This window comes from Aspergillus nidulans, chromosome V (genome assembly GCF_000011425.1).
Source record: "Aspergillus nidulans FGSC A4 chromosome V".
Classification (NCBI taxonomy): Eukaryota; Fungi; Ascomycota; class Eurotiomycetes; order Eurotiales; family Aspergillaceae; genus Aspergillus; species Aspergillus nidulans.
The window spans coordinates 789,856-813,542 of NC_066261.1; the positions used below are offsets into that span (position 1 = coordinate 789,856).

Consider the following 23,687-nt stretch of genomic DNA (forward strand, 5'->3'; position numbering starts at 1 on the left):
AGTGCGCGCGTGTCGACCCTAATATTCCGATCGAGACAAGTATAGCGACCCTAGCACAGCTTGTCAAGGAAGGGAAGATTGGAGGTATGGGAATCAGCGAAGCAAGTGCGGCGACGATTCGTCGTGCTCATGCAGTGCATCCTATTGCAGCTGCAGAGATCGAGTTGAGTCTGTTTACGACAGATCCGTTGAGGAATGGGATCGTCGATGTTTGTCGAGAGTGTACGTTTCCTGCTTTACCATTCCCAGTGGCCTTCCACAATATTTATGGTGAGCTAACACCGTACAGTGAACATCCCCATTATTGCGTACAGCCCCCTCGGCCGCGGCTGGCTGACTGGCCGGATTCGTCAATACTCAGATCTTGCTGAGAACGACATGCGACGCATGCTGGCTCGTTTTCAACCAGACGTCTTTGAGGATAACTTCAAACTTGTTGAAGCGGTTGAAAAAATTGCGCGGCAAAAGGGTGTTAGCATTGCACCGGTGGCAATTGCCTGGGTTCGTGCTCAGGGTGCTATACCTATCCCTGGTGCTACGACGGAGGAGAGGGTGCTGGAGAATTTTAGAGATGTGACGTTGACACCGGAAGATCTGGACAAGATTCAGAGCGTGCTTGACAGATTGGAGGTAAAGGGGGACAGGTATGGTGGACAGCATGAAAAGCTGCTAAACCTGTAAGAAGTGTACTCTGGATATTCATCGACATTCTCGCCTCTGTATCATCTTCAAGTACAGTTATCTGATGCTGATACAGTATCATAACTGTAAAATACCATTCAGTGGGTCAGAACAGGTCCGATTCCGGCCCCATAGTCTCCATCTGCGAAACGACTCGTCGGGATCAAGACAATAGCTAACCTTCCATCTTCTCCCGACATGCGCATTCCCTCTCGACTTTTTCTGCCTTCCATCAAATATAATCCAGTTTTCATCTCCAAAAGATACTCATCCATCATGACCCAAATTGATAAACCGGCCGTCGTCTCGTTGCCGAGCTCAGAGCAGTTCTACCTCAACAACAGCCGAGGCGAGCGATACCTTATTCAAGTATCCTGGCCTCTGCACTGGAAAGACCATAAGCCTGACACTGACCGTAATGATGTTCCTCTCATGTGCGAATCCCCACCCCTTCGCAGTTCTTCTTCTAACAAAGGAATAGATATATCGTCGACGGCAACGCCCTCTTCTTAACAGCAACAGAAGCCCTCTGGCGCCGCTCTGCAGACTCCCACTACTGCGGCGGCGGCATCGTCGTTGCAATCGGGTACCCACTTGAAGGGACCGGCAAGGTATATCACCGCGTCCGACGGGGTTTCGACCTCACGGTGCCGACGCCGGATAGTCCCGTCGAGGGTCATGGCGGCGCAGATATCCTGCTCGATTTCATCGCGGAAACAGTCCGACCTGCTGTGCGGGAGCGCTTCCCCGATGTGAGCGTATCGCGAGAAGCGCTGTACGGACATTCCTATGGCGGGCTGTTCGCCCTCCATGCGCTTTTCACTCGGCCTAGCATGTTCGATGCTTATATCGCGAGCAGTCCGTCAATCTGGTGGAATGGACGATGTATCCTTAATGAGGCAAAGGCCTTTACTCGGAAGATCAAAGAGAATGGCGCGTACACGAATGGGGAGAAAAAACTGCCCTCACTGATGATGTACCTTGGCGGACTAGAACAGGATCCACGCAGGTGGAACGACGAGCCGGACGAGAGCTGGGAAGGGAGGAAGCGCGACGCAGAGGCGTTCAATATGAAAGTGAATCTGCTAGAGCTTATGGGATTGATCAGGGGATGTACGAGATTGCATGCTGTGAGCTTTAGTGAGTATGCGGGGGAGGACCATGGGACGGTGATGGCCTGCTCCTTGGGTAGGGGTTTTTCGACGTTTATGGAAGATTGGCCGGTGCCGCGAGAGGAGAGTGTTTGATTGCTGCTATTACTACTAATCGGTTAATGCATGATTCTAGACGGTTGTATATATGCTCAAATATTCCTATGTTCCTATACCAAATCTGGTCCCGTGGCAGTGATATATTTGCACATCATGCCGACGACAACAGAAGCGATACTGCGATAATCAAGATAATAAACTTAGCTAACAGCTTACATGATGTTATCTTTTGGTATATTGATGTGTTTTAGGATTATGCCTCGCATCGCGTATCTCGCCATCATGCCGACGATTACGCGATGTGGGGATGTTTCCTGTTTTCTGCGGATAAAACCCGTTCTCCAACTCCCCTCACCTCAAGGCTCAAGCCAACTCAGGCGAATCTAAACATCAACTGGCCTTTCATAATGTCAGACCATGGCGATACCGCGCCTCTCCTCGGCGAGCAGCGCCAGCCGGAATACGGAGCCGTCGAAGAAGCGCCCCCGGTCGCTGAATCGCGCACCTCATTCAAGCGCAACCTCGGCACCGCCGAGGCGTTTAGCATCATCATCAGTATTGTTATTGGAAGCGGAATCTTTACCTCGCCAGGATCGATCGATACAAATGTCCCGTCGCCTGGATTTGCGTTGATCGTTTGGCTGGTGGGTGGAATTCTGGCGTGGACGGGGGCGGCGACGATGGCAGAGCTTGGCACTACGATCCCAGGAGAGGGTGCGAATCTAGACACCTCGCATTCCAATTTTTGAAAGCGGAAGCTGATTAGAAACAGGTGGAGTCCAGCCGTACCTTCAGTACATCTTCGGCGACGTTTTTGGCTTCCTGGCCGCGTGGACGTGGATCGTCGCGGTGATCCCAGCGTCGCTGGGGATCATGAGCATAGTCTTTGTTGAGAGCGTCTTCTCTGCCATTGGCGAAAACAATCGGACTCAGGGGCCGCTGCACAAGCTCCTCTCGATCCTTGTGCTCATCGTCTTCAGTATGGCCAACGGTATCAGCACAAAGGCGACGAACCGCTTGAACCGGTTCTTCGTGACGGCCAAGTTCACGGCGATCGCAGCGACCTTTGTCGCGGGGATTGCGGTCGTCGTGTATCACCTCGCCGCGCAGACGGACAAGTCGACGCAGGATTGGTGGACGAAGTCGTGGTTTGGGTATAGAACCAGCGTTGGGCCGGACGGGTCGGAGATTGACTGGAGTAAAGTGACTCGGTGGGAGATGTTGGGCCATTACTCGGCGGCTCTTTACGGTGCGCTCTGGGCGTATTCCGGGTGGGATAAGGTATGTTACCTAGATTAAACAAGTCATTGCTAATCCTGCCAGGCAATCTATATCACTGCTGAACTGTCGGCGCCAGCCCGCCAACTCCCGCTAGCCATCAACACCGCGATCCCAATCGTGGTCGGAAGTTACATCGCTGTCAACGCAGCATACTACATTCTGCTTCCATGGGACGTCGTCTCCACCAGTGACAGTGTCGCCGTGACCGCGTTCAACCACCTTCTCGGCCCGGGCGTCGGCCTCCTAGCCGCCGCCGTCATTTGTCTCGTCGTCGCCGGTTCACTGCTCGGAAGCGCCTTCGTCGGCAGCCGGATGATCGTCTCCGCGTCGAACAAGAACTGGCTCCCCCGATTCCTCGGGCGGGTCGGCTACATCGGGCTGCGCCCGGCCTCTCCATCAGACGAGTCCGACGCTCCCATCAACGCCCTCATCTTCTCAACAGCCTGCTCAGCCTTGTACATCATCTTTGGCAATTTCCGCGCCCTGGTCACGTTCAACGGCCTGGGCGAGTACAGTTTCTTCTTCCTGACGATGGTCGGTGCTCTGGTGTTACGGTTCCGCGAGCCAAAGCTGCATCGTCCATACAAGCCAATCGTCCTGATCCCCGTCGTGTTTACCTTGGTTAGCGGGTTCGTAGTCGCCCGCGGGGCGGTCTTTGCGCCGTTCCAGGCGGCAGTCCTTATTGCAGTTTGGGGTCTGGGATTGGGGTTCTATTGGGCGCGCAGGTGGTGGCTGCGGCGAAGGGGCTGAGCGAGTCGAGTTCGCATGAGGTCTGGTCAATCGGCTCAGAGATTGATTATCAGGATATCGTAGAATGCTTTCTTTAACTCTCTTTGTTTATTTATTCGTGAGGACGCGCTGCGGCTATGCATTAGTACGACTTACATGACTTTGTAGTGGGCTTAGAGCTCAAGGCGACGGCCTGGCGTCGCAGGCAATTAATATAGATATAGACCATAACGTCATATTGTCCTGGTCCAATGCATGGTGATCAACAGTACATGAAGGATCGACTGGTCTCGTTCTTTCCAGTATACTCAGTGAGACCCGCACTGCATCCGCATGGTGCCCACAGTATCCTTATTGACCCAAATTATTGATTTGTCTCAGAGTAATATACAACTAGCCTAACCAAGTGCTGAAAGGGTCAAAAGCCTCCGAGACCTCCCTGAGACACGTAACGACTGTTCCGATTCTAGACTCACCCATCTCGACTAGGTCAGCGGCCTCGCTACCTATTCCGGGCAACTCAAGCCCGAGTTTCGTTGTAATAGTCTGCCGTAGGCCTACAAATATGCTACATGATCATGCAAGCAACCAAAAATTTCGGTAGGACCAGTTCTTCGAGCACTACGCACACCCTTGACCGAGTTCTCATCTGTGGTACCTAGGAGTAGAGTAACATTTCCCGGTCATAGTGTCCTGTTCATCGGGAAAGCTATACATTCGAATCTCCCAAAGACGACAGAGTATTCGCAAAATACGATTGCATACCTCGAAGGATGCCACGTTAGATTACTCCGATTACTCTTGAAACCAGGATATATAGAAAGCATTGGTAGAGGCTTCAAATCCGGCAGTTGGAAGGTGACACCGTAGTATGACTGTTAGAAAGGATGAGCAGATAAAGACTTAATAAAACGCTTAGATTTTTCCTTAACTGGAAGAATTGACCCTGCTTAAAGATTTTTTCTTAGGTCTAACGGAAAGCTGGCGTAGGTGTAGTGTTATTGCTAGCACTGCTGCCTGCGTTGGGTTCCCACCTAGTAAGCGAGCTTTCCCCTGCGCGACAAGATTATGCGTTCTGGCAGTTCATGCAACATCTGAGCGTACCGGTGAGCTGATCTGCTCTCATAACGGCTTCTGTTGGTACGTAAGAGATAGTTTTGGCGCTTGCGCTGATTGAGTATGTATTCACCATGGCATAGATCATACTCGTACGGCATATGGCCCGGTACCACGAGGATCAGACAATTAACTGACCCAATGATAACAATGACCGTTGAAGCATTCCAAATTCCCGGCGGCCGCGCACATTTCGTGGGCTGAGGACGTTTATCCCTGAAGCACCGGCATAATGGGATATCGTAGGCACCATCCTTACTTACATCGTCTATTGGCGTCGCTGCAAGTATGTACCAAGGAAGCGCAGAGCCTTAGTTCTATCTGTCTGACTTTTCAGTGTCCTCTCTCCGCCGATAACGGCCGGAGTATAGATGCATCTTTATTCCTGCGCCACGACGCCTCCTTCCCAATCCTGTCCGGAGTCCGGCGTGGCTTTCTTGTCTATATCTGAAAGCGACAGCTGGGCTAAGTCCAGGGATGCAATGCTTAACACTTCTCCAAGATGCCAGGCCGGTCTAGCCCTGTGAGATATCAGGACATACTATAGCCCGATTCGACAGGCTCCGGGGATCAATAAACTCCTGACACCGGACTTTATGCCCACTATTCCTCCTTCTCTGCATCCGACCAAGCCAAAAGCTTACGTTAAAGGAGAAATATAGGTAGAAACCCGTCCTTTGATCGTATTGTACAGCCTGCTCATTTATAGTGGCAGGTATCTAATATCCCTGGATGAGGTAGGTTGCGGACGAAGTGGTCTCCTAATTCTGCACACGCGATATATTTCCCGCTTCACATGTGATTTCTACACTGGTGCCGGCTATATATTGACGGGATTCGTGGTAGTACCGCTTGGCCGGATAATCAGGTACAAGGTATGCTCGCTTCGATTCCAAGAGCGCAACCATTCAGCCCAACATGACCTGTACACCAAAGTACGTGGAAGACGTAACATACTGTAATACAATGTATTACAGGTTTCGGGAGCAGCCTATCAATCTGATCTGATAAATGCGCCCCACTGGCCAAGGGTCTGGGCAACCCACACTAAAAAATTCTCCCTTGTCGCCCACCTTTTCCAAGTGACCAAGTGGGATGGTTGCGCTTTTCTCCCTCGTCCAGTCACCGGAAGCTCGATAATAACGCTACTATGAACAAGGGTCTTGGCTCCATCCCGCCTGTGGAGCAGAGTCCCTTCCAGCTTCCGTGGGCCCGATTCTGGTTGAGCTTCCGCAACGGCAGACAAACCTTGCCTGAGGTAAAGTAGGGCAGGCCGGTTAAGGCAGGCTTTCATTGCGGGTCATGGACTTGGTTCTGACAATAGAAAAAGAGCGACATTCGGATGTTACTTACTCCTGGCTTTCACTTGGCTGACGTTGTTACTGCTGGACTTGGTCGGCTCAGTAACGGATTCGAGCGTGGCTTGTGCCGTGCGCAACTGCGCACGGCAGTTACAGAAATTCGTGTAAGAAAAAGCAAGTCACCACCAGGATGGAATAATGGCTTGCAAAAGCAAATGGAATACGAATGAATGGAATGCTCATTTTCACTCTTTTTAACTTTTTCATGTTTTTTATATGAAAGTAGTTTTTTTGACCTTTATGCCGCCATCCCTAACAACTACTTGGCGGACTCCCATATTGCATGGCCTCCCACTCCCCGCGCGTAATCCGATAGCGGACCTCCCCTTCTTCAATCCCCGGCGGCGGGGTCGGATAGGTATTGAACCAAGTATCGACGTGCTTCATGCCCAGCTTCTCCATAACTTTCCTGCTTGGCTTGTTCACCGTCATGGTCTCGCCAAAGACCTCCGTCAGACCCAGCTCCTGGAATGCATGGCGGATGACCTCTTTTGAGCCTTCGGTGGCATAGCCCTTTCCCCAGTGCTCGCGTAGCAGTCTGTATCCCGTTTCTGAGCGCTCGGTGCTGAAGTTCTCAGTTGGTTTAGACGGATCAAGAGGCGTAGGCGCGAGAATCCACCATCCGATCGGATCAGGTTTATCCTCTGCGTATGCGACCCAGGTGCCCAGCCCTGGGACTGAGGTGCAGGAGTTAAGTAGCCACGCGTGGACTTGTTTCGTCTCGTCGTCTGTGAGCGGGCGTCCGAAGCCGATGTGCTTCATGACCTCAGGGTCCTGGTCGAGCGCCTTGCTGAGGGGGTAGTGCTCGTCGGCGTAGGGAACGAGCTTCAGCCGTGGCGTATGTAGTGTTGCCTGGGGCATGGTGAACTGGCGGTGGGGGTGGTAGGGTTCGAACGGTGGCTGTTCCGGATCGTCTCTTTTCAACGGATCCGGCTTTGAAGGCGCGAGTTTATCAGTATGGGATATTGTACATCCAACGCCCAGCACTTCAAGATCAGAACTCTTGAGCGCGAGTATCCCGCACCCTCTGCCTTATATGTTCAGACTCGATAGTCCGACTCGGCATACAGGGGTTGGCGGCTAAGCCCAGGGCGCCTAGACATCTCTCACGTCTTGAACGAAAGGAAAGGATTGGCTCTCCGATGCAACTGTACCCGTGTACGATCCGTTTTTGCTGATTGCTTGCTTATTGCCGCTGACAATCACTGCCCTTGTTGGCTACAGGCCCTAGCGTTAGCCGTAGATGGGTTCGCCTTCGGCACCACAGGCACTGCAAGACACCGGCCGCCAGCCTGGTTCGTGTAAGGCGCCAAGGGCTGTGAAGACCATTTATTCTCCATGCAGTCTTGTCAGTCTGGGCATTAGGAATATGTGATTTCCACTGCGAACACCGCACTGCTCGTCTCTTGGCGCCAAGGGCATTAAATCAGATTAGATGGAGATAACCCCTTGGCGCTGCATTCCGCTAGGGCTCAGGCCAATACAGTGCTGCCTTTCTCCTTGGCCTCGTTTTTTAGCTTCTTGGTGCGCTGACCTGCAGTGGGAAATACTCGATTCGGACTGGGCAAGGCCAGAAATGAGCACACCATCCCCACCATGCAGCTTCCGATTTTTCGTCTTGGACGGCGATACGTGTTCTGCGAGGGCAAAGCGAAATCTTCTAGCTGGCGTGTCTCTCTAGTCCAGGGACTGCTGGGAACCAACCTTTAGCTGGAAAGAAGCCCTACTCTAGCGTGGGGGAGTATGCATGCTAGTCTGGTAGACGCCAGGAAGGCCACTCAGCGGCTGGACCAACATATCCCAGCGGGATTTCCCGGCCATTTCGCCAGTTCAGGACGCAAGGGTGACATGCCAGCAGCCCATCGTGCGCTAGTATCGATACACAGGCCCACACTTGAAACACCCATGCATCCTGCTCCGTCTCTTCCTTGTGACCTTGCTTCTTCGCTGGCCCCGTCAGGACATTGTCCGGTAGTCTAGGCAGTGCAATTACGAAATAAAAGATCAGAGTTTTCTGCCGGGATCCAAGCTAAGACTCATCCTTGGGGGTTCTTGCTTGTGCACGTCCAAGGGGCCAAGCTTGAGCATCAGCTGCAGTTGCCACTTGCGCTGACGCCCACGTTTCTAGGCGATTTTTATCTCTCGGATCTAATCAATCAAATCAATCAATCAATCAAGCCATCCGCCAGTCCAGCACGGACTTAATCCGTCTTTTGCTCTGCCCAGTCAACTCTAATACCCAGTAGCAGTCGACGCCGCCGTGGCCTGACCCAGCCAATTTTGACCTGGATACCCTTCAATGACTGGCCGGTCTTCGTCCCCAGCAGCCGATTTCGGGGGATATCGCGGCCGCGCGTAAAATTACTGTTTGCTACATGGGCTAGTCGCAGATAGCTTAAAAACCTGCCCTTCCCTCTCCATATCCATCTTCCGTTACCTTGTGCTCTCGTAATCCAGCTCTGACGAGACGCCAAAAGCAGAGCAAGCAACATGACGATTGGCTCCAAGTTCAGCCTGCTCGCGGGCACTCGAAAGACCGATGGGCCTACTGAGATATCCGCCTCATCTCCTCCAGACGTCGAGACTCCCTCTGCCGAGAAAACAGCCACTGCAAGCGCAGGTAACAAGGAAGTTGGCATCAACGACAACAGCAGCGATGAGGCACTCCCCTCGCAACATGTCCAGACTGGTGTGCAGAAGATCCAGGCTGTGACTCTTGTTTGGTCCAAGTGGTCCCTTGTTGCCGTTTTTTGTCTGTACGTACCTCACCAATTCCTACAACATATTGTTTGTCTATAGTGTAAATCGTCGCATTGCTGATTCCTCCATGCAGCCTCTGGCTTGTTACCCTCGCCAACGGCTTCAGACAATCCATTCTCTACAGTTTGACCCCCTATGCCACCAGCAGTTTTCAGAGCCACTCGCTCTTGACCGTTATCAATATCGTGTCCAGTGCCATGGTGTCTGCACTGTACATCCCTGTCGCCAAGGTCGTCGACGTCTGGGGCCGGGCGGAGGGGTGGCTGGTCATGGTGGGCCTTTCCACACTCGGGCTGATCATGATGGCTGCGAGTAAGAATCTAGAGACATATTGCGCGGCGGACGTACGTTGCATAAACTCTCTATCCTCGATTCGATCTTGAGGGAGGGTTTTTCCTGGTGCTGATGAAATGCAGGTCTTCTACTCCGTCGGATTCGCCGGAATGAACTATATCCTGTGTGTCCTGGCGGCAGATATCACGAACCTGCGCAATCGTGGTATTGCATTTGCCTTCACATCATCTCCTTACATGATTACTGCTTTCGCCGGATCTAAAGCGGCTGAAAAGTTCCTGGTCAACGTCAACTGGCGCTGGGGTTTCGGTGCCTTTGCCATCATCTTTCCCTTCGTCGCCTCGCCCGTCTACTTTGTCCTGAAAGTTGGCCTCAACCGCGCCGAAAAGCAGGGCATCATTCAACCTCGCCTGAGGAGTGGCCGGACCTTATCCCAAAATTTCAAGTACTACTTCTTCGCTTTCGATAGTGAGTTTCCAGTTTAATTCTAGGTCCCAACAAACTCACATCTCTGACTGGATCACTGCAGTCCCTGGTGTCATTCTCCTAGCTGGCGGGCTGACCGTATTCCTCCTCCCTTTCACACTTGCGACTCGCGCCCCCAACGGGTGGAAGTCTGACTACATCATCGCGATGATTGTGACGGGCTTCGTGGTCATGGTCCTCTTCGTGCTGTATCAAGCATACTGGGCGCCGCAGCCCTTCCTCAAATACGAGTTCCTGACCAACCGCACTGTCCTGGGCGCTTGTCTCATTGATGCAACCTACCAAATGTCCTACTACTGCTGGAACTCCTACTTCAACTCCTTCCTGCAGGTCGTCTGTAATCTCCCCGTTGCAGAGGCAGGTTACGTAGGCAGCACTTTCCAGGTCGTCTCAGGCGTCCTCTTGTTCATGGTTGGCTTCGCCATCCGCAAGACCGGCTACTTCCGCTGGCTACTCTTCATCGGTGTCCCGCTGTATATCTTCGCGCAGGGACTTATGATCCATTTCCGCCAGCCGAATCAGTATATCGGTTACATTGTCATGTGTGAGATCTTCATTTCCATTGGCGGGAGTATCTTCGTGCTGCTTCAACAACTTGCTGTCCTTGTCGCCGTTGATCATCAGTACGTTGCGGCCGCGTTGGCCGTCCTGTTCATCTCCGGCGGTATTGGAGGTGCTGTCGGGAATGCGATCTCTGGCGCCATCTGGACGAACACTTTCCTTCCCGCGCTGATGAGGAATTTGCCCGAGAGTGCGAAGGCGAATGCGGTGGCCATATATGGCGATCTGAGAGTTCAGCTTTCGTACCCTGTGAACTCGCCAGAGCGGATCGCCATCCAGGAGAGTTACGGGTATGCGCAAGCCAGGATGTTGGCTGCCGGCACGGGCCTGATGGCGCTGATGTTTATCTGGATGTTCATGGTCAAGAATTATAATGTCAAGAACATGAGCCAGACGAAGGGAATGGTGTTCTAGACACCGCACTCGGGTGTTGATGGGTTAAATGTGGCTGAGTAAGATGTTATGGGTTAAGCAATCCACTTAGAAAATGTTGGGAATTGTTTGACAGAGCATTTGCATGTTCATATCTGGCTCACGCAGTATATCTAATTCTAATCCCTACATACCAAAATCTATCACGTACTCCATCGTCCCTTAATGATCCATGCTGCAACCAGATAGTTGTTCCGCTTCATGTTCTGGAGTTGCATCCACCCAGCAGTCCTGCTTTATCTGCACAGATTGGATTCCTATCCCGCAATTTTGTCTAGGAATCCTGATGTCTTCAATGCAGGAGCCCAGCACAACACGAGACTCGACCTGCCAGAAGCTCCACGAAGCTCGGGGTCAGATGGGGCGCGAGCGCGGAGCGTAAGCAGCCGTAACTCGGGGCGCTAGCTCTACAGCTAGTATGTGAGGATGTGTGAAATTGACGCAAAGTAACAGCTACTGAGGCCATAAGCGGCAGCATCTCTACCTGTAGCTCTCAAAGAAATGAACCACTGTCATAACGTTCCCACATGCTTCGCACCTCTATACTACATTTGCCAAATGCTTTAATACCCCTTGACTGATGTTAAATGAGCACTCTGCTTCAGCAAGCTTTAGTATATCTCAACTTACAACTAGATCGACGCCGAAATGGCTCCCTTTCGGCCAAATCCAGCTACCCCGTCGAACTCCAACAGGCCGGTAAGCGACCTGTAAAATGCTACGTTTCCCTTGCTTCTTTGTTCCTCCGTTCAAAAGTCCTGAAACAGCATATTAGACCTCCTTCAGTATATCTAATCGAAGCCCTGATGAAACCTCGGGCCCTTCTTCTCATCTTGTCTCGTGTACTTCAAATTCTTGGACATTTGCTCTACTGCTTAAAAGTCAACTAAGCCTTAATATATAATTACTGCTAAATTTACTTTGATTACAGTACATTGCTGCGAGGTTGGCCATGCTGGTAAGAGTGGCGGGATGCTCTGACCCTAGCAACTACCAAATGGGAACGTCCTATTACTTGCGCCTCTAGCACTCCTTTCTCCTTCCATCACCCCTGACCTGATAAGTTGTAGTTGTTGCAAAGCTGACCATGCTGACTAGGATATCGGAATATTCTAGCCCTAGGACCTGTTTCAATGTTCCGTCTCCTGCACAAATGGCTCTTCAGATTTATTATACCTCCCTTTAACAATACAAGCCGGTACCCACGATTTTTGCGAAGTCAACCTACTGCTCGTGATATTCTTCAACCTCATTCTCACGGACCATAAATAGCGCTTGTGGGAGGTAGTACCTCAAAGCTGTCGGGCTGTGTGATCATTACAGGGGAAAATCTCGCTTAATCGATTCGCAAACTTAACACTAATAACCGTTAAACTAACTGATATATTTCTACCATAGAAGGTGCTCAATTACTTCTCTATCTAAGAGAGAGAGACTATTACTTCTTAGGTAGTCAGTAAAAGCGTTGTAATCAATAAATGTCAGCTCTAGGTGACGTTATAGCGCCGGACATCAGCAAAATTTTGACGAGTACCCAAAACACTAAAAGAAAACAGAGAAAGTGTCAAAAGGAAAGGACTGCCACAAAGAACAAAGCTTTGCTTCAAAGGCAATAGACCAGGGAACTGGGCCAGGTCTTTGTCCCGCAAAAGACAGGACCGTAAGAAGACACAGGCCAAAGAACAGGAACCTCCAGCTCCAAATTTGTTGATAATTCGCAACTTTAACACGAGCCCAGGTCTTCTAATTCTTGCAGACCAGAAAATGCAACATCAAGGCTCAAATAAGGCTTCCAAAGCGGTATAGAGTGACTCGAGAGGCCGCTGTACCCACCCAAAACCCTTCAACTTGGTTTTTCAGACCCTCAACCAACGGTGCTAGGATTCATCCGGTTGGTTTAAACATAAAGTCTCTTGGCAAACTAGACCTGCCTTTATAACTATAATTTCGTCCTAATGTTACTGTTTGCGTACGCTTTATTATGCAGATCCTCTAAGTTCGCCGCAACTCTGCTTATCAAAATATGAAGGGTTAACCGCAAAATTCCTAATCCCACCACATTGCTCATAGGGCTCGAATTTTTGTTATACTCTATATATTGAACTATGAATAAATACAAGACTAAGCAATGTTGGACGATACTGTATTTTAAAAATCATGTACGAAACATTGTTAGCTACAGCAACATCATAACCAAATTCTGAACCACACAGATATCACAATGAACATGATTAAGCGCTCAGAGTTGGCAAAAGTGATATTTCAGTAGTGCAGGTTATATACCTTTACACTTGTATATACTTTCTGTTCTACGAATAAGTCCACGAACTCGCTCACTTCGTCAACATGCACTCAGTTATCTCTATGTATGTCAAAATCCTCTGACTAACCGTGAATTCTACTACAGACATTAAATCAATGATGACAGAGAGAAAGGACTATAATCAAAGGTTATCGTCTTCGGAAAATATCCAGAAGAACTCGCCGTTTGCGGCCTCCAGGTTTTAAATGTGATCTGATATTATCGCCAGCAAAAGGGTGCACCAAGGATTGAGCAGAAGGAATGTCATCCGAACCTCTTGGACTCTGATGTATGGAAAGATGGTTGGCTTCTTGTTCCCAGCCGGCGAGGGTATTAGAAGAGACTATGGCGTGCGGGTGGTTTGAGCCTAATGCTTTGTTGCGCAGGTCTGCACAGTTCCTTGTAAGGCTTAAGGCATCTGATATGTTTCCTAGTCCCTTTACAGCAATGGCGAGGTTTTGCATACTTATTAGAGTATTCGGATGCTCAGGACCAAGGACCTTCTTATAACCTTGGAGTGCCTGTCGATGCATGGCCTCTGCCTCCTCATACTTGCCCTGGCCGGCAAGAACAGAGCCAAGCTGGCTGACACTGACCAGAGTATTAGGATGCTCAGGACCAAGGACCTTCTCACGGCCTCTGAGTGCCTGTCGATGCATGACCTCTGCCTCCTCATACTTGCCCTGGTAGGCAAGAACAGAGCCAAGCTGGCTGACACTGGTCAGAGTATCAGGATGCCCAGAGCCAAGGACCTTCTCACGGCCTCTGGAGTGCCTGTCGATGCATCGCCTCTGCCTCCTCATACTTGCCCTGGCCGGCAAGAACAGAGCCAAGCTCGCTGACGCTGACCAGAGTATTAGGATGCTCAGGGCCAAGGACCTTTTCTGACCCTACTAGGTCTCGACGGTGCATGGCCTCTGCCTCCTCATACTTGCCCTGGTCGGCAAGAACAGAGCCAAGCTGGCTGATGCTGGTCAGAGTATCGGGATGCTCCAATCCGCATGTTCTTTCTCGGCATTTCAGAACATTCCGGAGCAGGGTTTCTCCCTCAACATATCTTCCATCGGCTTGCAGGCAGCTTCCTATTCTTTCAAGGAATTCATTATAGTTATCCTGACAAGCCTTAAATTCCTCACTACCTGTCAGGTACTGTGCATGAGATAGGTACTTCCTCCACTTTTGCCGATTGTCATGGTTATTGTCAGGAAAAATCTCGTCCAATCGGTCAGCAGCTCTCACTATCCAACTCTCAAAGGTCTCTCTTTTCCGTAACCAATTTCGAGTAGCAAGGTGCACAAGTCGATGAAGACTAAAACTACTATCATCAACCTGTACACTAATAAAGGAATATGCCTTCAGAAGACCTAATGCATCCTCTTTTCGTTTTGCTGAAATGGTAGGTGGGAGAATTGACTCTGGTATATCCCGTGGATTAATGCAAGCCATGAAAGACAAATAGTCACTTGCTATTTCATCCACTTGCTGGACCTGCAGGAAAGAAATCAGCCAGGTTGTGGCTACAGTGTTCTGGACCTCTGGGTATCGTGCATCATCCTCAAACTCCTCGCCGAGGAGTTCTATCGTGCTCTTCTCTTGCTCATCCAGCAATGACATATACCTTTCTAGAGAAATGTCATTCTGATTTATATAAGCAGCAGCTTGGTTAATTGCTAAAGGGAGAAAAGTAAGATGCTCAAGGAGTATGTTTGTCACATAATCATCTTGGAGTATATCCTTCCGGATTAATAATTTCCTGAATATCTCCTTGGCAGTATTCTGATCCATATCTGGTATAGGGATCATATTTGGTGATGCCAGTTTCAATGCAAGCTGTCGGTTGCGGGATGTGAAGAGTACATGGCCATTCTCCGCCCGGGGGATGATATTCTTGAGTAGTAGTGCTGTTGAACTGCCAGTTGTCCAAATATCCATTTCATCTGCATTATCGAAAATAAGTAGCCACTTCTTACTGGTTTCGCTGAAGTAAGTTTTGAGCCGGTCTTTTGCCTCTGCTGGCTCTATCTTGTGGAACCCTAGCATTTGTGCAATAGTTATGAAAGCCTGTTCAAGAGCCTCATAGCTGGTACACGGGATCCAGAAGATCGAACATTCAGGGTCTCTGTCTCGCATGCGGTAAGCTAACTCCAGTGCAATTTGAGTCTTCCCTACACCACCTAATCCAGCTATGGCGATTTTTTTGGGTCCATCTGGCATAGAGATCATATCTTCTATCTTCCGGATTTCTTCCTGGCGGCCCACGAAATGCGGATTTCTCGCGAAAGGGATCATCAAATGACGTGTTTTTCTCGCATCTTTCCAGGGCATAATATATTAATATCATAAGACTCCTCTGAACTAGACTCTCTACTGACCTTTATGATTGGCAGGCATCTAGTATTCCAGAAAAGCTTTTGCTGTTGACGCTCCAGTTGCTGCTGCATATGCTTGCCATAACTTGCTCTTATGACTATCGGCATAGTCACAAACCCCTTTGATGATGATACAGGGGACATTCTCCCACACCCCTGCGCCCTCCATTTCAAAGCCGATAACCTTCTCTGTTTTGACGATCTCATCACGATGCTGTCCAGATTTCATGACCGTATCGGCAGAAGCAACTGGTCCAATATATATAGAGATAGGCTTGGCTTCTGAGATCTCTCGACATCGGATTTGTTGACCTTTATCGCAATTGAGATCATCACAATCCTTCCCTAATGCCTCTTCACAGATTTGATCACAAACTTGACCAAATGAGTCACTACCAAGGCAGGAGCAACCAGCAGCAGAAGTATGACTGTAATGCTTGTGAAGATAAGAGGCCTTAAAAAGGATATCACTAACCCCTGGGTGACACCACTTCGTCCTTTGTTGGAGAGTGTGAAGATATTGTTGTGTCTGGCTCTGGAGTTCATTGCGGGTCTTCTCAGCACGAAGACCATTAAGGAATGCCCGAATCTCGGGGCCAGGCCTGCCCAACGTGTCCTTGACGCCAGTCTTCCTTTGGAAACCACCAGGGTATTGTCTGCCAAAGTCATATTCGATTACCGAATCACTGATGATCACATCGCCTAGGAATATATCCTGATACTTCGGTGGTGGTGGAGCGCCTCCACAGATACCAACAACCAGAGCAAGCTCAATGCCCGTGTAGCTGGCTCGCAGACTTGCAGCAACACTTGCCGCGCTTCCTTTTCCCATTCCCGGCATATAGCAAAGAACCACATCATGTTTGCCGATCCGTCCATTGATGTATGCATTCGCGTCGCGCCGTTGTTTGCCATAGTATTTTCCCAGCCGGTCATAGTGCTCATCAAAAAGGGCCTCAACGGCGTCAGCTTCGAGTGGAAGGGCACAGATAATCGCGATGGCAAAGTCGTTGCGGCTTTTCGGACGCATTTTTGCTTAAGAGCAGCTCAAGCCATGGAGAGAGAAGGACAAGAGCTCAAGCAGATTTGGCGGTGCCAAAGACTCAATGGCAATACCTGAAGATGGAGGGGAAGCAGAGCTGAGGTTGTCGACGAGGCTGTTTTCTGTTCAGCCTCATGTCTGTACTCACCAATCAAAGGCCAGCAATAGCCGCCCATAGGAGGGGTAGCGCCGAGGCTCATTCAATTGTTTTATGGAACTTGGGCTAACATTCTCTGGCAGCTAAGGATAATCGCGGCAAATTGAGGTCCAAATGGGGTTTGACTTTGTATACATACTGACTCAGGATGGCGGCCCGCCGAGCCATGAGACCGGAGTCCTGATTATCCTTGAATCACAGTAAAATTCGAGCCTATCTTCGTTAGATATCGAGAAAGAACTCAGCCGCGAAGGAGCAAGAACGTGGCGGCCCGGAGCTTATTCTCGAAAACACTACATCGCAGAAATATAATATACAGTTCATGATCAGGAGTTGCCTGCATTTTTCAATGCCTTAGAGAGTGGTGCCACTATGTAGAGGGCTCTCCGCACGCCGTTTGCATACAGACCAATCATAACAACCTACGTTCTTCAGGACAAAGGTCTTGAACCAGTGGCAAGCGCTGGGCTAAACAGCTGACAGCGTACGATTTCGAGATTGAGCACAAGCTAGACAAGTTGGGCCCGACAGACGTCCCATCATGGCTGCAAGATTAGGTGTCTCACACTATAGAGCACAATATACGGTTATTACCAGCCTTGTAATAAAAGCTGGGCGCTCCATAGGTCCTGACCGAGGCTGATTTGGCTCCGAAGGATTACTACCTCTCAAATGAAAGGTCTGCAGAGGTTTGCAAAGGCCCGGGATTTCTACGCCCCAGGCCGCCCGCTGTAGAAGCAGATTGGGAGAGGTAGTTACTGTAGTTACGAAGCCGGTGACGGTCAACCTCCGACAGTAACTGATTAAGGCTTCGTGCGGGGATGCCTAAGCAAGTCAAGCATCAATTTCTAACGAGGGAGGGCCTCATCGGGGCCGGGACAGACGCCCATTATGAAGCTGGCAAGAGAACGGGATCCAAATGGTTTCTGTTTCGCGTAGAAGCCATCTATGTGCCTTCCAGGCCAGCAAATCGGCGACATTATGCGGGTGCATCATGATAATCCCTGGACTGGTCAGTATGCTCAAGCCAGAACAATTCAACCGGCTAGAGGGGAGCTCTGGTGGGATGATCTGAACGAAGAAGTTCGCCAGTACGTCAGAAGCTGCCCCCGTAGGCCAGAAATTTAGGGCTCCTAGACAATTGCCGCAGGGGAGGTCGACATCTCTTCCTGTGTCCGACGGGCCCCAGAAGAAGTTACAATGGAAGTTGTTGCTGCATTGCCTCCATAAGCGAGGGACGTGCGTATGAAGTTATTGATAGTCCCAGTCTCAAGCGGCATTTTGGCATAGGCTTGCTGAGAATCCGCAGCTGCTTCTCGAACTTCTTCTGAGCAACAACAGCCTCGGGCCCGGTCGTCGTACCGCGAAGAGCGTCGACGTCATGTCGGATGCAAGTGGGAAGTAGCAAGCACGCATCTTTATGAGGCACAGCCCATAGGTTTTTCACACATGCGGTCCTGTATAGTTGACCACCGCCATGCCGTCGTCAAAGACTGTTTTTTGACGCCAAATACCCTTTGCACAGCGAAGACAAATCTATACCGTGACAATTTGGAGAAACGCAGATATCTACTTTGAATGCACGTACGCGCTAAGAAAGCCAGCGAGCTAGACCACGGAGGCCCAATGCCAACCAAGCTCCCTGAGTGACGGGGAGGTTACAGGGGAAGACGGCGAAGCACTGCTATTGCTAGCCGGGGAGTCGGCATTTGAACTGGTAAAGCCGCAAAACGAAGGCTTCGACCTATGCTAACGTCAGTAATGTGCACACCATGTGCTTGACAGGACTAACAAAAGGGGAGGGGCGCTGAAGCCCAAGCGTCCGCGGCAAACTATCTCTTGTCAGCCTAATGTCACCATGATATCGAATAGGTGCCGTACCTCAGCGAGAGCAGCCTCGCGCGCGGGCTCGGCTTACGGACTTGCCTGGCATCTGTTCTTTTACCACCAGGAAACAACCTCGGACCCGTGGATCTCATAATGTATTCAAACCCATTACAGCTGCTGGATTTTACTGTCTCCGCCATATGGAAGTGTATGCATATCATTAGGCCGTCGCGTGTGGACCCCGCTACCGCAGTCTCACACAATTATCCTCTTCTTTCTGGATAATCACATAATTGTCAACATGTCGTTTTCTATCGATGTTGGAGGTGCCAACACCTTCAGCATAGGCGCAGGTAGAGCCCCTTTAGTCCTGGACGAGTCGACACGTACCCTATATAACCGAGCCATATCCAACCTCTTCTCACTAACGGATCAAGAACGCCGACCCGTCACCCACCGCAGCCCACCACACGAGAAAGACACTCTCTGTCAAAATGCCTGCGACTTGTCCATGGGCGAGCTAGTTACCAAAGCCATCAATATCAGCAACAACAATGGTGATGACAATGATGGGTTTCTAGCAGCCTCGGCCTGAATTATAAAGAAGCCAGTCTCTTAACGGTCGGTGTAGTCAAAGGACAATATCCTATCCAAGGTGGTGCGCCTTTTTCCTGCTAATCAGGACCTTGGCTCGAGCTATGGAAGCGGTGACGACGGACGATATTCGGGCTGCTAGGGAGGTGGCGCAGAGGGTTAAGCAGCGATGGCTAAAGGTGGAACAGGCCGTTCTTGTTTCCGTCAGGGGGGACGGGGAAGTGAGCGATTGCTGGCCAGAGATTGATTATAGTATTAGAGCAGATTCCCTGATTCCTATTAAGACTTAGCGTAGTTCAGCCTGTATGCCACGTCTACTTATAGTAAGCCGCTGGTGAAGCTCCAACGGCGTTGCTATAGCCACTGGACTGTATCTCCTCCATCGAACAGAACATTGGAACAACCCCTCTGATCTAGTCCGTAAGCGAGATTAAATATCCACTCACTTGAGCTGATACCCATGCTGGGCGGTTGCAAGGAATAATAGTCAAACGATCTTTACTGTAAGGCTGTGCTCGTCTTGTCAACCTCGACCGAATCCGTCCTCAGATCCGTGCTGAGATCTCTACCCTATTGAAATATACTATGTATTAACTGAGCTCGTAGCCCTAGATATATATCAGTAATAAAGCCATTCCCTCGGACGGACTGGTGGAATAGATTTTTACCTTGTCCAGAATTCTTGTCCAGAATTAGAGAACGGCGAGCCGCCGTTGAAACTGGGCGCCGCAACATCCAGGCCGGCTCCAGCCCTAACCCGGTCATCTTGAAGGGAGAGTGCCCACCTTGTTTGGCACCGGACGTCCAGTTACCATCCCTCTTTTCATCTCGTGTCTCGTTAATCAGGGATATACCAGTCTAGGCTGCGTTTTCATCGCCACCCCGCACCATTTCACTACAGGGTATACTGATCTAAATACACCGCTGAGCTAGATCCAATAGAAAAAGACAGCCAACACTGAAGATGAGCTGATTGGGTTCCCATCCCATGCACGTGCACTGCACTACCAGGGTCGAAAACATCCATGAGCCTGCGGCCTTGCCGCCGCCACCGAACCTCGGCTATGGCTCGTGGACCGAGATGTGTAAGTGAATATATGCCGGGTATTTAATGAAGATTTCATCAGAAACTCATCATCTCAACTTTCAAGAGGAGCCTAAATGAGTGCCTCGTATCCAAATGTTTCAGGATAGGACGATGGACGCAGATCCCACAGACGAAACGAACCACTGCTCCAGACCTTCAAGATCCCACTAAAAAATTCGATCATTCGATCTAAAACTGTCAACCCCTGTTCATCTCCAGGCCTTCCCGCTTCCGTGAGAACCTGCGCCGTAGGGTGAGACCGAACGAAGAACTGCGTCGATCAGGAGACGAAATGACAAATAAGTTCGAGAGGTACTCATTCTTGCTTGGTTGAAGGAATTCCTCTTTGTCATCAGTTTGCCTCTAAGTCATACCACTGCAGCTCAATGGCGAGGTTTCCAATTGCTTGCGAGGGTGAGGTGAGATCTAGGCCTTGGATGCCTGTTATTGACGAGGTTCCTGGCCGTCGGCCCTGCACCAGGAAAATCGGTATCGGCTAAGCTCGGCATACGGGGTCGAAAAGAACTTCCATATACGCCGACCGTATGCAGGCCAGGGTGCAAGGCAGTCCGGCGCTTGGCTCCCGAAAATTCTGATGGTGCCATGCATCGTCGCCAAGGGAAAAAAAAAAAGTAAGGAAAGGAAAATTGATTGTCGTTTTGGACGTGCATTTTGGTGCCTCCTTCCACCTCGTATTCCTGCTCAGTTCGTGTTCAACGCGGAGTTTACCCGCAAGGGTGCAAAGAGGCAGTATATGAATTGCGCAATAATCCGGGGAAATGCAGCCTAGGATGATATTCCTCACGAGCGCTCGTAGAGCGGCTCCTGCTGCCTTGGCAGGTAAGCGGATTCGTGCTCTTGATCGGCTGGCTTGGTTGCCTGATCTGACTGGTGGAGATAGGCATGGCTGAAGGACCTTGAGGCCGCGATGGCTCTTGTCCAGCCTAAATGGGCGCGGAGTGGATGTCCAGGGCTGATCTTAATGATGTCAGACACAGGCCGGCATGCCCGTTTGGTCTCAAGTTGGCCTGGTCTCGAATCCTGATGATCCTGACAGTGAGCTGATCTGTGCGTTGCGAGTGAAATGTGTGGGTTTCTGCAGGTTTCAATGGATGATAATAATAGAGAAATGTATCAGAGATGTACAGAGAGAGGTCCATTAACGTGCTCAGGTATGGGACGAAGGATGCAAGGGATTTTTTGAGTTTCAAACATATATAAGGATCCTTCATTCCCGCGATACTGTACTGAATTGTCCACGTTTCCTTTATCATCGGTCTCAGCACACAGTCTTCAATACACTTGCATTCCTACCGTCAGCCAAAATGGTCCGCATCTCTCTTCTCGTTCTGACGGCCTCTCTGGCTACGACCCTTGCCCTTCCCCAGAACTATTGCACTGCTGTCTGCCGCCCCGTCAAGCCCGAATGCCCCGCGGGTGAGGTGGCCACCGGAAGCGAGGTATGCTGTCTCCCTTGGTAAACCTCTTATCCAACCGTGACACAGACCGAATTGACCTGTCACTTCAGAACTGCTGGGGCTGCTGCCAGCCTGTCTCCATCTCGGCGAACAGAGTAGCCAATGCTACGGAAATGTGCACGGCCGTTTGTCGACCCGAGAAGCCAGAGTGCCCTGCCGGTGAGGTGAGTACATCATCATCATCATCTTCATCATCATCACCTGTTAGAGGTAGCCCAAGCTGACTGAATGCAATCGTAGGCACCCACTGGGCAGGAAGGCTGCTGGGGCTGCTGTGCACCCATCACAAAAACTGAGGAACACATCTGCACTCGCAAGTGCAGGCTTGAGAAACCGGAATGTCCAGCTGGAGAGGTAGGCTCTGTCTTCGCCGTCCTGTGCTTACACGTCGATTCTAATGGGTACCATGGCAGGCCCCCACCGGGCAGGAAGGCTGTTGGGGATGCTGCCAGCCTATATCAAAACGTGAGGAAAGAATCTGCACTCTCGAGTGTAGGCTTGAGAAGCCGGAGTGTCCAGCTGGAGAGGTATGAATCTGTCTTGGCTTTGCTGTGCTTACACCTGATTCTAACGCGTTTATGATAGGCACCTACAGGTAGCGAAGTACGTTACCCCTCAACCTTTGTGTTGTTTTTGTCTCTTATATGTTCTGTAAAGGTACTAACGCTATTCATCACAGGGCTGCTGGGGCTGCTGTCAACCCATAACAGCCTCTGAAAAACGTGAGGGAGAAAATGACGGGGATATGTGTTTAGCTGTCTGCCAGGAAAAGAAACCTGAGTGTCCTGCTGGAGAGGCACCCACTGGTAGCGAGGTACTTGGATTATACCCTTAACCCGTCCTCTCGCATACTGTATACGATAGACGATTCTAACGAGGTATTACAGGGCTGCTGGGGCTGCTGCCAGCCCAATGCCATCGCTGAGAAGGTTGCCGAAGGCGACAGTGACGTTTGCATGGCCGTTTGCCAGGAGAAGAAGCCTGAGTGTCCTGCAGGAGAGGTTTGTTGTCTTTTCCTTAATGGTTATGGCTACCACTAATACCGTTATCCAGGCACCAACTGGCCAGGAGGGATGCTGGGGGTGCTGTACGTCGGTTGCGTAAGTCTCCCGGGAGAACCCTGCGATTAAGGCTTGGAAAGGTTGCGTTGGGGTAAACTGAAAAGTTTTTTTTTTGTTAGAGTAACCTAAGATGATCTCTCTTTGTGGTAAAATTCATGTTTCTGGTCCAGAAAAGTGTCTGCGTTTCGTTTTATGATATGTATCACTTACCTGGCTGAAGTCGTAGCAGTGGCCATTACCCTAATTCTATATCTCATTACTGTCAATATAAGATAGTGATCTTACCTCCTTCAGTCAGATCCAAGCTCATTCATGGGATAAAATGAAGGTTAGCGCTAGGATACAAGAATCATGGATAGCTATCCACGTTTGCTGACCAGAAAATTCAAGATTTTACGGTGATCTCCCATTTATGTAGATCTCCCTCTGTGAAAAATACCTAGATTAGTGGCTAGGCAAGATCAAGCCCATGAACGCCCAAACGACGACCATTACTGGGTGACTGAGGATGCCGGACTCGCTCAATAATGTCCTCCGATTCCTTCCGAGCGGCCTAATCTGCAATACGGGTTTCTCAGTGCACCTAGCAAGTTAATCTTTCAATGTATGGCCAGAATATTGAAAGAAGGCTATTTGGCCCATGCAAAGTCTGACCAGCTGTATCTAAAACCACGAATATCCCTCCCAAGAATGAACGAAAATTTGCGGACAAAAAACTCCACGAAATACATCCTTCTTTGATCCGATAGAAAATGAGCCATCGGCTTGCCGTCCATGGGTCTGAGACTTGGGCTAGGAGAGCAGGATTTGGGATGAGTGGTGGCCGACACTGGCCCAGACATGGAGGAGCGGGAAATT

General features: G+C 50.2%; 8 protein-coding genes across 8 annotated transcripts, besides 3 other annotated features; 5 read left to right on the forward strand and 3 right to left on the reverse strand.

Moving 5' to 3' along the window:
* Positions 1–23,687: part of a sequence feature (contig 1.157 1..136262(1)) that runs on past the window's edge.
* Positions 2,300–3,923, forward strand: ANIA_08538 (uncharacterized protein; the record flags this gene model as incomplete). The annotated part of the gene is made up of 3 exons (XM_676715.1): positions 2,300–2,606; positions 2,665–3,173; positions 3,216–3,923. The coding sequence occupies 3 exons, from the start codon at positions 2,300–2,302 to the stop codon at positions 3,921–3,923; spliced, it is 1,524 nt and encodes a 507-aa protein (XP_681807.1).
* Positions 5,937–5,953: a sequence feature (Short protein (ANIA_11619, CBF80755.1) was converted to a misc_feature.).
* Positions 5,996–6,026: a sequence feature (Short protein (ANIA_11619, CBF80755.1) was converted to a misc_feature.).
* On the reverse strand, positions 6,632–7,240 carry ANIA_08539 (protein ngn26; the record flags this gene model as incomplete). Its single annotated transcript, XM_676716.1, has 1 exon — positions 6,632–7,240. One exon carries the CDS (start codon positions 7,238–7,240, stop codon positions 6,632–6,634), a length of 609 nt encoding a protein of 202 aa, XP_681808.1.
* Positions 8,870–11,046, forward strand: mirB (the record flags this gene model as incomplete). Its single annotated transcript, XM_676717.2, has 4 exons — positions 8,870–9,135; positions 9,213–9,483; positions 9,556–9,850; positions 9,903–11,046. The coding sequence occupies 4 exons, from the start codon at positions 8,870–8,872 to the stop codon at positions 10,892–10,894; spliced, it is 1,824 nt and encodes a 607-aa protein (XP_681809.1). The 3' UTR covers positions 10,895–11,046.
* Positions 11,561–12,337, forward strand: ANIA_11620 (uncharacterized protein; the record flags this gene model as incomplete). Its single annotated transcript, XM_050612168.1, has 3 exons — positions 11,561–11,611; positions 11,844–11,870; positions 12,311–12,337. 3 exons carry the CDS (start codon positions 11,561–11,563, stop codon positions 12,335–12,337), a joined length of 105 nt encoding a protein of 34 aa, XP_050468116.1.
* ANIA_08541 (uncharacterized protein) lies at positions 13,364–15,146 on the reverse strand (the record flags this gene model as incomplete). The annotated part of the gene is made up of 2 exons (XM_676718.1): positions 13,364–13,925; positions 13,975–15,146. 2 exons carry the CDS (start codon positions 15,144–15,146, stop codon positions 13,364–13,366), a joined length of 1,734 nt encoding a protein of 577 aa, XP_681810.1.
* ANIA_08542 (5'-methylthioadenosine/S-adenosylhomocysteine nucleosidase family protein) lies at positions 15,606–16,613 on the reverse strand (the record flags this gene model as incomplete). Its single annotated transcript, XM_676719.1, has 1 exon — positions 15,606–16,613. One exon carries the CDS (start codon positions 16,611–16,613, stop codon positions 15,606–15,608), a length of 1,008 nt encoding a protein of 335 aa, XP_681811.1.
* ANIA_08543 (uncharacterized protein) lies at positions 18,641–19,204 on the forward strand (the record flags this gene model as incomplete). The annotated part of the gene is made up of 2 exons (XM_676720.1): positions 18,641–18,659; positions 18,834–19,204. The coding sequence occupies 2 exons, from the start codon at positions 18,641–18,643 to the stop codon at positions 19,202–19,204; spliced, it is 390 nt and encodes a 129-aa protein (XP_681812.1).
* ANIA_08544 (cell wall cysteine-rich protein) lies at positions 21,573–23,357 on the forward strand (the record flags this gene model as incomplete). The annotated part of the gene is made up of 9 exons (XM_050612169.1): positions 21,573–21,750; positions 21,819–21,932; positions 22,009–22,122; positions 22,182–22,295; positions 22,354–22,371; positions 22,448–22,582; positions 22,656–22,769; positions 22,822–22,868; positions 23,273–23,357. The coding sequence occupies exons 1-9, from the start codon at positions 21,616–21,618 to the stop codon at positions 23,355–23,357; spliced, it is 876 nt and encodes a 291-aa protein (XP_050468117.1). The 5' UTR covers positions 21,573–21,615.